The 12694-nt window shown below is 49.5% G+C and overlaps 1 protein-coding gene across 2 annotated transcripts; it reads left to right on the top strand.

Moving 5' to 3' along the window:
• Positions 1-3151: 3151 nt before the first annotated feature.
• Positions 3152-12645, top strand: NLE1 (notchless homolog 1). Of its 2 annotated transcripts, XM_019732586.3 has the most exons (13): positions 3159-3256; positions 3394-3537; positions 4490-4707; positions 5305-5384; positions 6211-6287; positions 6452-6549; positions 6896-7088; positions 7585-7720; positions 7886-7932; positions 9252-9454; positions 11261-11420; positions 11519-11589; positions 12293-12645. In XM_019732586.3, the coding sequence occupies exons 1-13, from the start codon at positions 3239-3241 to the stop codon at positions 12303-12305; spliced, it is 1458 nt and encodes a 485-aa protein (XP_019588145.3). In that variant the 5' UTR covers positions 3159-3238; the 3' UTR covers positions 12306-12645. The 2 variants fall into 2 exon arrangements, with proteins under 2 accessions (XP_074175915.2, XP_019588145.3); XM_074319814.2 differs by lacking the exon at positions 4490-4707 and having other exon boundaries at positions 3152-3256.
• Positions 12646-12694: the final 49 nt, after the last annotated feature.

The raw sequence follows: 12694 nt of genomic DNA, 5'->3' as shown, positions 1-12694 counted from the left end.
GTTGCTCCCTATTTGCAGCAAGTGGATATATTCAGCCTACCTCTCCGGTCTGACTGGGAACTTCCTGAGGATGGGCTCTGTATATCCTCCACCAGACTGCAATCTACTCCTAAAGCAAAAGCAATTCCAGGAGACCAAGGACTGTACCCCCTATTTGACTGGGAACTCTCTTGGGACAAGCTGAGTCTCCCTCATCAGAAAGGGGTCTTCCTGGGATAAGAACTATTTATTCACCACCAGAGATGGTCCCCCATCCCAGGGGGACAGGAATTGTGTCTCCACATCTGACAGAGGGTTTCTGAGGCAAATTTATGAGGGTGTTACTACTTGGACTGAGAACGTTCTCACCTTTCAGTGTCTCCAAGCCTGAGTTGTGAGCCGCCTCCCAGAGGGCAAGGACAGTGTCTCATACAGTCTGACTTCCCCTAGTGCACAGCCTGGCAGAGTCAGTGTCCAATACATGTTTCCTAAATAAATAAATAAATGGATGCATGAATGGTGTCTTTACGCTGATACTTTGGTTCACTTACCACCGTTCTGCCCATTCTCCTCCCATATATCTTCAAAATTACCTGACCCAGGCTGAGAATGACACTGAAGAAAAAGCATTAGGTGGGTTACCCATACTAGATTCTGTTCCTGGCTCTGTGACCTTGAACACACAGCTATGACCTTGGATCAGTTCTACTGCCCTGCTGGACACAAGGCATAGCCCTGAGTCATGTTTACCTGTTGTATGTTTGTTGGCTAAATAAATGAATGAATGGATGGATGAATTCCCTGTGCTCGTGGTATCCCAAAACCTGGGCCTCTTTGTGGGGAAAGTTTTCTATAGCAATGAGGAAATATGACAAAGGATCCTGTCATTGGCAGAGAACTGTGGTTCTGTGACTTTCGGTCCAAGAATCACAGATTCAAATCCTGATTCAGTAATTCATTCCACAAGCATTTCTTAAGCATTTCCTATGTGCCAGGCACTGCCAATGATCACGAAAACAGAGAACACTCGTGAGGGCAAGGATTTGTGTCCATTTTGTTCATTTACATATTCCAAGTGCCTATGACAGTGTGTGGTACATAGTAAGTGCTTAATAATATTTGTTGAATGAGTGGATGAAATAATTTCATAAATCTGAGATTTTAAATATGAGGACTACCTGGATGTTTTGAAAACATATAACAGGGAAACGTGACCTCATTTCAGAGAAGGTTTCCCTGAGTAAATGATTGAAGGACTTAATATATGCAGAGCTCCTAGAACAATGCCTGGCAGAGAGTACTCAATGAATGAATGAATGCATATTTAAGGCAAGACCTGAAGAATCAGAAACTGTCCCTGTATGAGTCTGCTGGAGTTGCCATAACAAAATACCTCAGACTGGGTGGCTTAAATGTCAGAAACTAATTTTCTCACAATTCCAGAAACTGAAAGTCTAAGATCAAAGTGCCATCAGGGTTGGTTTCTTAGGAGACTTCTCTTCCTTGCTTGTAGACAGTCAACTGCTCACTATGTCTTTATGTGGCCTCTTCTCTGTGTGAGGGAGAGAGAGAGAGAGAGAGAGAGAGAGAGAGAGAGAGAGAGAGAGAGAGCAAGCTCTGGCGTGTCTTCCTCTTCTTATCAGGACACCAGTCCTACTGGATCAGGGCCCAATTCTTACGACTTCCCTTAATCTTTACTACTTCTTTATAGGCCCTATCTCCAAACACAGTCTCCCTAGGGGTTAGGGCGTCAATACATGAATTTGGTGTGTGTGTGAGGGGCACGGGGAGGGGGGGGGGCACAATTCAGTCCCTAACAGTCCCCGAGAGAGAAAACTGCATGTACAAAAGCACTGAGACAGAATCATGCCTTGGAAGAACTGAGACACAGCTGGAAGGATTTGATCTTAAAGAGAGAGGAGTGGCTGGAGAGGTTAGTAAGGCTGAGTGGACCATTATAAGGAGTTCGATTTTTTTTCCTGCATGTAGTGGGAGCCGCCATAGGGTTTTCGGGTGGAGAGTTACAGGGCGGATTTTTGGTTTGCAATCATCGCCCTGGCTGCCGTATGGAGACTGCCTGGGAGGAGGCAAGAGTGGAAACGGAGGCAAGTGGGAGAGGTGGTTGTAGGAAACCATGGTCACTCAGACTAGAGTGTGACAGTGGAGATGGAGAGGACAAAATCAAGACAGGTTAACCGGGCAGAACTGACGAGCTTGTGAGTGCCCGGATGTGAGGGGCAGGGAAAAGAGAGCCGACAAGGAAGATCCCGGGTTTCTGGTAACAGCGCTCATGTTCTTTGGTCTCCGCTTCAGTGCCTCGTTTGTAACACGGGGAGAAAAGGGCTATTGTGAGGATGGATTAACAGGTATATGTGTAGAGCACTTGGAACAATGCCTGACACATTGCTATCATATTATCATTATTATTGTTATTGCTTTACAGCGTTGAAAACTAGACATTTTCTGCTTTGGTATTCACCGAGTATTATTCATTGATTTGACACATTTTAAAAGCAAAGAAGGGGAAGAAGAGGGGGAGAGGTTGAAGAGGGTAAAGGGGGTCAAATATACGGTGACAGAAGGAAACTAAACTTTGGGTGGTGAGCACACCATGCAATATAGATGATAGTACACTTGAAACTTATATAATCTTATTAACCAATGTCACCCCAATAATTTAATTTTTTTTTAAAAAAGCGATTTATCTCTGGGTGAGTCAAGTTATAGTGATTTATATTTTATCCTTTTTCATATCCACATACTCTAGTTTTTCTAAAGAAACACGTGCGATAAAAAAATAAAAGTCACTTTTTTAAATGGAATAAAAAAGAATAATTACTGCCCTCAACCCAATAGCCTCTGGCTTTGTAAGTCACTCCCTACGGGGACGCTGCTGCCTGGAGCCTATTTGGTCTTCCGTCATTTCCTATCTCTGTAACCTTGGGGAAAATCAACCGCTCAAAAGCCTCAATTCCCCCATCTGTAAAATGGAGCAAGAATACCTGTTCTGAAGAGACAAAAGGCTGTTTGTGTTCTGCAAGGCACTGGCAGGGACTGACTGTGGATGCAGCGACCAGTCCAAGGAGAGGTCGTGGAGCGGGGTACCATGTGAGCCCACTCCCAAGGTCCGAGGCCTGGCACGACGTGACACTTTCCCTCCGCAACACCAGAGGGCGATGTCCGGAACTGCGGCACCGCTAGACTACGGGAGCGGCGCTCCGTCTTCCCGGAGCTTTTCTCCTCCACGTGGGGACGCAGGATGGCGGCGGCGGTGGCGGTGGGTGTGCGTGAGTGGGGGCGGGGGCGCCGAGTCTGGGCGCTCCGGCCGGGGGTCCCGGAGGCTGGAGGGAGGCGGAAATGGGGGCCCTCCCCTCCTAGCGGCGTGACTGACGCCCGTCTCGCCTGTTGGCGCAGGAGGAGGCGGCGGGGCTTGACGTCCAGCGGCTGCTGGTGCAGTTCCAGGATGAGAGCGGGCAGCTCCTGGGCTCCCCGTTCGACGTGCCGGTGGACATCACCCCGGACAAGTTGCAGCTCGTGTGCAACGCGCTGCTGGCCCAGGTGAGCGGCGGGCGGCGCTGCCCGGGTCGGGCCCACAGGGGACCAGGAGACCAAAGGTCTGGGGGTCAAGGGCCCCCATCACTCACCAACAGTGGGTGAAATACGCTGGCGCGAGTCGGTCGAGTGTCACCTACTTTGGGGGAGGGTCAGAAGATGTCATCAATGTGAGAGCGCTTTACACGCCGACCATCGCCGTCCACCTGCGGAGGGAGCCCCCGTTTTGAACGCATTGGGTGCATCGTCAAATGATTTTTCGTCACAGCCCCTTGTTAATATCCGCATTGTACAATGTGGCCCAGAGGCATTAAATTTGCACGATGCTATGCAATAGATGGTCGGTTTGGAATTGGAACACACATGTGTCAGACTTAAAACCCATGCACTTCCAAGCCAGTGTTTTCAAAGTGTTGCCCTGTGTTGGGGTGGGAGGTACTTAAAAATGCAGTACTTGGACCCCACCCCAGACTTAGTACACCAGACTCTGGGGTGAAGCAAAGTCTGCATTTCCAAAGAGCTTTTTGGTTCCTTCTTACACATTATATACAGCATGGTATGGTGTTTTAGAAAACACTGCATAATGCTAATCCTGGACTTCACGGTTTCTTTCAAAAGAACACTAAAGAATCTGAATTAGTCATTAGCAGTAGCAATTACTTAGTTGCTCAGAGCCTCAGGTTTTTTTTTCCGTCTATCAAGTGGGAATATTAATGCCTGTCTCCTAGGGTTGTTGTAGGATGCAGATAAAGGATTTTAAAGTACGATATAAGTAAGCATCCTACAGTTGCTCTTCAAGGATTAAAACGGTCTCATTGGGGAATGATGGGGTAACTCAAGCAGGATAGCTGAAGAGAGGGAAGCTTTACCGCCACAGCTCAGTGGGGGGGGCTCCCTGGTGGAAGAGGCCCCTGCCCATCCTTTAATGGGGGAGTTGCCCTTTGCCATTGCCCTCCAGGAGGATCCCCTGCCACTAGCTTTCTATGTCCATGATGCTGAGATCGTCTCCTCACTGGGGAGGACGCTGGAGTCACAGGCGGTGGAGACAGAGAAGGTCCTTGACATCATCTACCAGCCACAGGCTATTTTCAAGGTCCGTGCTGTGACCCGCTGCACGAGCTCCTTGGAGGGTCACAGCGAGGCTGTCATTTCCGTGGCCTTCAGCCCCACAGGAAAGTAAGGACAGCTACAGAATTGTGGAGGGGAGTGTGGGGGTTGCAGGCTCTGGTTGGGGTGAGGAGGGTACCCCCAAGTAATGATCAATGGGGCTTCAGGCCACCTACCAGAGATCGGAGCTCTGGGCTCACGTTGGAAGTAAGGGACTTCCCCAGTGGGGTTTGGGCCACAAAGATCAAGGATTCACGCCTTGGAAGAGCCCTTCCTGGACTTGATCTCTGGAGATCTGAGCTGCAAGCTCAGCCCTGCCCCTTCCTGGTTGTGTGACCTGAGCAAGTCACTTAACCTTTCTGAGTTACTTCTTCTTTATCTGTGAAACTAGGTTTCTTTGCTTCTCACAGTCCTATGAGGATAATGAGAAGCTTTAAATCTAGTGATAGTTGTGGCCATTCCTTTAAGGAAGGAAGAGAAAAGAAATGGCCTCCTAAGGTCTTCTCTCAGATGGCATCAGTGTTACATTTCTCCTTCTCGGGGGAGAGAGAAAAGTCCAGTCCCAGATTCTGTTCCCAGAACAGCAGTGCACGTTTGCAGTGTTTTAGGTTAGGCTCTACTCCTTGTCCCCACTACTGAGGTCTGGCAGTCACTCTTCTTTCCCAGGTACCTGGCCAGTGGCTCTGGAGACACCACTGTACGCTTTTGGGATCTCAGCACCGAGACGCCGCATTTCACATGCCAGGGTCAGTATGCAATTAGCCATTTAGGGGGTCTTGGTGGGTGGGTGATTTGCTCAGCTCTTTAACTCCTGAGGAGGCCCAGAGCGCTTTCCAGCACTTTCACATCTAGTTAGTGACTGCCTTTTCCTTGGTGGAGACTGAACACTTGAGCCCAGCCAACCACTTACAAACAACAGACTGGACCAAAGAGTCAGTGTAGGGTTGTGGCAAGGGGCTCACTGGCTAATTGTAAGGAGAGCCTGGCTTAAATCCAGCCTCTGCCACAGTAGCTGAGTTCTCGAACATGTATCAGAATCACGGGGGGTGGGGAGGGTTTATTAAAATACAGACTGCTGGGTCCCACCCCCAGAGTTTTTGTCTCCTTGGGTCTGAGGTGTGGCCTGAGAATTTGCATCTCCAGCTCTCAGATGGTGCTGATAACTGCTGGTCTGGGAACCACACACCAACTGGCTGACCATGTGTGTGCAGGGCATACTCCCTTTCTAAACTTCAGTTTTCTCGTCTGGAAAATGGGAGTGATAATTCTTGCTTTGCTTCAAACGTGAGCACTATTGTGAGAATTCCAAGGGATGACGTGTGAAAATACTTTATACCAAGGAATTATTAGAAGGCGTTATTAGAAAGTGGCAGTGTTATGTGCGCAGCAGGATGCATGGGCTCTAGCCCCTGGGGTGGATTCTCCCTCTGCCTAGGAAGCCTTAGCTCTCCATTTGTCCAATCATTCATTTATTCAGCAGCTAGCGTAGGAGTTCCTGCAATGTACCAGACATTGCTAGGAACTGGGGATAAAAACAGATGTGCCTCCTTTTTCTCTCCCCTTCTTTCTTAGGACATAGACACTGGGTCCTTAGCATATCCTGGTCACCAGATGGCAAAAAGCTGGCTTCCGGCTGCAAGAATGGCCAGGTAGATCGTGGTCAGGGTAATTAGGCAGAGACTCTGAGGCTCCCTTTCCGGGAGCCGGGCCAGAATCAGGTTCAGGGATGGTGCATGGGGGTTGGGGGGCGGAGGACCTTTAGTAGGGCAGGGACAGGTTGGGGAAGGTTATTTGGTGAGCTTCTATCTTTCAGATTCTCCTGTGGGACCCAAGCACAGGGAAGCAGGTAGGCAGGACCCTCGCCGGTCACAGCAAGTGGATCACAGGCCTGAGCTGGGAGCCCCTGCATATGTAAGTGACACCAACAGAGCTGGGGTGAGTGAGGAATAAGGGGTTCAAAGCTGTCCCCCCTCCCCTGCTTGATGCAGTTTTATTTGAGGGGGTGAGGTGAGCAGTCTGACTGATAGCGACTGCAGGGCAGGAAGCGAGGAAGGCCTTCTAGGCTGCTCTCCTGCTCTGGAGGGGCCTGTTCCTCGCAGGGCCTGAATGCTGCCTGGACGTGCAGCTGGGTCTTGGGGTCAGGACGCTGTCAAAACATTGTCCCTGACCCTCGAGTTGGGAATGGAGAGGTGCCGTGGGAAGACAGGCGTTACCAGGCAGGTCAGAAGTGAAGTCACATCTCCTTTTCCCTCTCCAGGAACCCCGAGTGCCGCTACTTGGCCAGCAGCTCCAAGGATGGCAGCGTACGGGTCTGGGACACAACTGCAGGCCGCTGTGAGCGTATCCTCACTGGGCACACGCAGTCGGTCACCTGTCTCCGGTGGGGAGGGGACGGGCTGCTCTACTCTGCTTCGCAGGACCGCACCATCAAAGTCTGGAGGGCTCATGATGTGAGAGTCGGGAGGGTTCAGAAAACAGTGGGGAAATCTCAGGCCACGGGATGCCAGCACCGGGAGGAACATGGGCCAGGGTTTCCTGAGCATGTTCTGGGAGCCAGGTTTGGGAGGTGCTTCGGGAACAAGGGATCTTGTTGATGCTGCTTTGTAGCAGAGGTGCCAGTGTCCAGTAGCATGGTCAGGCTCTGGAAATTCCTGCTGTGGAAAGCCTAGTTCACTTATTGAACCTGCCATGTCCCGAACTTACTTGACGAGCTCTTTTATTCTGACACACTTAACTTGCCTTCCGTGAAACGTATTTTCAGAAACATTGATCTGGGCCAGTTGCCCTCTTTTTACAAATGAGGAGAGACTTGAGCTCGGGGGGTGACTTGGTTAGGATCCCAATGAATGCGGGTCCTGATTCTGAGTCTTCTGGGGCTAATCTGGGGGTGTGGGTTCCCTAGGATGGAGAGTGGTGTGTGTGTCTGACTGTCTCCCTCTGTCCTAGGGCGTGCTGTGCCGGACTCTGCAAGGCCACGGCCACTGGGTGAATACCATGGCCCTCAGCACTGACTATGCCCTGCGCACAGGGGCCTTTGAGCCAGCCGAGGCCTCAGTTAATGCCCAAGACCTCCAAGGGTCCTGTGAGTACCGGGAGAAGGAGGGGAGGGGCCTGCTTGGGGAAGAGCCGGTTGTCTAGCTTCATGTGTGCGCCGGACTGAGGCTTGGGGGTGTTCGCTGTGTGTGTGGGAGTTTCTAATCAGCCTTGTTCTTCATCTCCTCCTGTCCCCTTCGGCACGTGGACGCAGTGCAGGAGATAAAGGAGAGGGCTCTGAGCCGATACAACCTTGTGCGGGTGAGTGTGTGCCAGCCGCTAGCATGGCCAGCTCTGTACTGCCCGCTACTGGTCCCTGCAACACTCTGTGGGCACTCGGGCCCCTCTGCCTTCTAGCCCCAGCTCATTATATACCTTTTCTGGAAAGTTGTTCTTGATAATCCTAGTTTATAATCCTAAAATATGCTCTTTCATTTTGTTTTATTTGCTTCTCTGTTGCATTCCCAAGGTACTCTTCTTTCTAATTTTACTTAGTTTGTTTAAGGAACATATTCATATGATCTAAGGTTCAAAGGACACAAAAAGGTAGATAGTAAAACATCTCTTGGTCACACATTCATCCATTCCTTACGGAAGCATCTAGTGCCACCAGCATCTTGTTTCTCCTTCCAAAGACCTCTCTATCCAGATGCATGTATATATGTACACTGAGTATATTACAGTCATGTGCTGTATAACGACGTTTCAGTCAACAGCGGACTGCATGTATGACGGTGGTCACATAAGGTTATAATGAAGCTGAAAAATTCCTATTGCCTAGTGATGTAGCCGTCCTACTGTCCCAGTGCAATGCATTACTCACGTGTCTGTGGTGAGGCTGGTGCAAACAAATCTGTGCTGCCAGTCATATGAAAGTACAGCACATACAATTACGTATAGTACGTAACACTTGATAATAAATGACTTCCTGGGTTATGCATTACTGTACTGTTTCTTATTGTTATTAGGCTATACTCTTTATATTTAATTACAAAGGTTGCTGTGAAATAGTAGCTGTGTTAGGCCGGCGGCAGCCTCGTACATCTTGTGTTGGCTGCATCTCTTGCTTGCATCATTTTCTCGTGTTTGATTTAATCTCATGTTTGGTACAGTGACATACTGTACAGGCTTGTAGCTTAGGAGCGACAGGTTATACCATAGAGCCTAGGTGTGCAGGAGGCTGGACCATCCAGGTGTGTGTAAGTGCACTCTGTGAAGTTCACACGACGAAATCGCCTAACGACGCATTTCTCAGAACGTGTCCCTGGCGTTAAAGCAGCACATACCTGCACACATACACACATATGTATACAAACCCACATGTAAAATCCTCCCCCCCTTTTGAACACACCATTCTGTACCTTGCTTTTTCATGTAATTATATATCTTAGCAATTGTCCCGTGTTCACAAGTTCCCTTTGGGGGGGAGTAACCCACGTGGTCTAGTGGCCGGCCCAGGACTTGTTCCTGAGTCCTGGGCTTCGTGCTGGTGTGCAGTACTCAGTGGTGTGTTTGCTGCCGAGCTCAGACGCTCCTGTCTCAGACCGTGTCCCACATGGTGTGCTTTCTGCCTTCCTTAGGGCCAGGGCCCAGAGAGGCTGGTGTCTGGCTCAGACGACTTCACCTTATTCCTGTGGTCCCCAGCAGAGGACAAGAAGCCGCTCGCACGGATGACGGGACACCAGGCCCTCATCAACCAGGTGCTCTTCTCCCCTGACTCCCGCATCGTCGCCAGCGCCTCCTTTGACAAATCCATCAAGCTGTGGGACGGCAGGACGGGCAAGTGAGTGGGGGCGTGGGGAGGGAGAGGAAGGAGCTTGGCTCTGCCACTTACTAGCTGTGTGGCCTGGGCAAGTGTTTGGGTTTTTCTGAGCCTCTTTTTCCTCTTCTGTAAGAAGCACACGCCCTACCTCTCTGCTTTGTTACAAAGATTAAATAAGATGGTATATTTAGCACCAGCATTAAGTGAGCACTGAAAACGCTAGTTCATTTCGCATCTAAAGAGAGAAATGATCTTCAAACTGGCGCGCCTCAAAGTGTGGTCCACAAACTTGTGGCAGTGACATCACTTGGGAGTTTGACAGAAATTCAGAACCTAGGACCTACCCCAGACCTTGTGAATCAATCTGCGTTTAAAAAAAATTTTTTTTTAATGAATTGATTTTCCAATTAGAGTTCACACACAATATTATAATAGTTTCAGGTGTACAGCATGGTGATTAGACATTTAGATACCTCACAAGTGATCACCCTGGTAAGTCTAATACCCATCTGACACCATACATAGTTGTTACGGTGTTACTCATATAGTCCCTATGCTGTACTTTACATCCCTGTGACTGTTTTTATAACTGGCAATTTTTATTTTCTAAATCCCTTTAACTTTTTTACCCATTCACCAAACCCCCTCCATCTAGTAACCATCAATTTGTTTTCTGTATCTATGAGTTTGTTTCAGTTTTGTTTGTTCATTTGTTTTTTAGATTCCACATAGACGTGAAATCATACGGTATTTGTCTTTCCCTGACTTAATTCACTTAGTGTAATATCCTCTAGGTTCATCGATATTGTCACAAACGGCAAGATTTTATTTTTTTATGGCTGAATAATATTCCATTGTGAATATGTGCCACATCTTTATCCATTTGTCTATCGATGGGCACTAAGGTTGCTTCCATATCTTGGCTACTGTAAATGACGCTGCGATGAACATAGATGCATATATCTGTTCGAATTCATGTTTTGGATCTCTTCAGATAAATACCCAGAAGTGGAATTGCTGGGTCATATGGTAGTTCTATTTTTAATTTTTTGAGGCACCTCCATACTGTTTTCCATGGTGGCTGTACTGATTTACAATCCCACCAACAGTGCACAAGGTTCCCTTTTCTCCACATCCTCACCAATGCTTGTTTGTTGATTTATTGATGATAGCCGCAGAATCTACATTTTAATAAAGCTACCAGGTAATTCTGCTTGTCTTTACGTCTGAGAAGCAAGCACTGGTGTAATGAGGCACAGTGCCCTTGGTGTTAATTGGAGGAGAGGCAAAAGCATGGGAAGAAGGAGCAAGGGAAACCTTTGGCACCTGTGTGTCAGTCGAGAATTTTCACACAGCAACGCTTTGAAATAGGCAGTTCAATTCCTTTTTAAGGTAAGGAAACTGAGTCTCAGAGATGCCTAGTAACCAGTCCCAAAGGACACAGCTAGTCTGTATTGACCTGAAAGTTCCAGGTGGGCCTGGCCCAGGATTACTCCATGCCACCTGTCAGCAAACAACTGTTGTGTTGACGGGCTATCAGGCAGGTGGGCTAAGCAGATGGCTGCATTGGATTCTGAAGTGTGCAAAGTCGAGTGGGTATGATGGCCTGGCAAGAGGCACCCTACAAACAACTTATTTGGAGAAGTTTTACAAGCACATAATGAGCAGTAATGATGAAATTGGTCTGGGGTGGGGGCCAGGCAGTGGGATTTTGTAAAAGTTCCCAGGTAATTCTAACATGCAGCCAAGGTTGAGAACGACTGCTGTGGGCAGAGAGGATCCTTCAGACGTGTTTGAAGATCTAATATCCATTTTCCCCTGGCCTAGGTACCTGGCTTCCCTGCGTGGCCATGTGGCTGCCGTGTACCAGATTGCATGGTCAGCTGACAGCCGGCTCCTGGTCAGTGGCAGCAGCGACAGCACATTGAAGGTGTGGGACGTGAAGGCCCAGAAGCTGGCCACGGACTTGCCAGGCCATGCGGATGAGGTACGGCCGACTCTCGTGGGCAAGGGGTGGGCATGGAATCGAAGCCTCCCCTCTCCCCCACACTGTCCCACTGACTCTCCCCCTCCTCCTCCGTTTAGGTATATGCTGTTGACTGGAGTCCAGATGGCCAGAGAGTGGCAAGTGGTGGAAAGGACAAATGCCTCCGGATGTGAGTTTGGGAGAAGTGGGAGTTGGTGTGCTTGGCTGTCCTGCCCTTTGAGTTGTTACTATTTGTGACATTCCCTTCTGGCATAGAATTCTGAGGGCTCTCCAGGTACACGGACTGGCCTGAGATGGTGTGTGGAGCTAGGTTCTCAGTGGGCAGTGGGAGGGCTGTGGGAATTGCAAGAGTGATGGGAGACCCTGCCAGTTCTGAGGCCGCTCTCCAAAGGGTGAGTCCAGGGTCGTTCCGGCACGAGGCGACAGTTCTGTTAGATTGTACTTGGGAGTCCTGAGACCTAGGTCAAATCCTGGTCTGCTTTTCAGTGTGCCATCTTGGAGAGCTTGGTTAACCTATCTCTTGGGGCAAAAAGAGATCCTAAAAAAAACCTATCTCAGTAGACAAAAAGATCAAAGACAGGAGGTCAGCACACCTTGGAATCTGAAGCATTGTGTACTTATAAAGGCCTGTCACTGTCATTGGACAACCTTGGTGGGCATCCCAGGAGCCAACCCCTGGGCTGAGGTCTTGGCTGAGGCAGGCAGTGGGTGCCTCGCCTGAGTTTGGGTGGCCAGAGCAGAGATGTAGCCAGGCTCTTGATGACCGGGGAGAAACCACAAATTCTCCCCGTAGCGGGCTCCTGGGATTACTTGGCAGCCTCCCTGTCCTGCGGTGGATTCCCGGTCCCATTCCCTCCCCTCTCTCTTCACAGATGGAGGAGATGACCACACCTCTCTCTGACCCCCACCTGGACTCGGCCTGTGCCAGCTGCCCGCCCTGACAGAACAAAGGCCGGGGTGGTGTCCCTGAGAACGAGCGTGGCCTGCTGTCCTTATACAGACCCCAGTGGGTTCCCTCCCAAGAGCAGGAGACCAGAGGTCTCAGGAGGTTACCACAGAGCTCAGCTCTTGGCCATCACTCTGTACGTTACTGGTGCTGGCGGGGGGTGTCAAGAGGCCAGGCAATGACTGGACCCCAGCTGCTGCCCTGCCTCCTTTTCCAGATGTCACCTCTCTTTAGGAGCAGACCCCAGATTCTGTGACCAAATAAATAATTTATATTTTGTGTGTTTGGATTATAATTCCTTGTCTAGAATCCTGGGGCTCAACCAAGG

Source organism: Rhinolophus sinicus, chromosome 12, assembly GCF_057876585.1.
Source record: "Rhinolophus sinicus isolate RSI-liver-muscle chromosome 12, RSI-T2T, whole genome shotgun sequence".
Classification (NCBI taxonomy): Eukaryota; Metazoa; Chordata; class Mammalia; order Chiroptera; family Rhinolophidae; genus Rhinolophus; species Rhinolophus sinicus.
This window is presented reverse-complemented; position numbering and strand designations above follow the sequence as displayed.

Coding starts and splice junctions, on each gene's coding strand:
- NLE1 (XM_019732586.3), top strand. Junction 7,089..7,584: donor AAGTCTGGAGGGCTCATGAT/GTGAGAGTCGGG, acceptor CCTCTGTCCTAG/GGCGTGCTGTGCCGGACTCT. Junction 9,455..11,260: donor TGGGACGGCAGGACGGGCAA/GTGAGTGGGGGC, acceptor CCCCTGGCCTAG/GTACCTGGCTTCCCTGCGTG.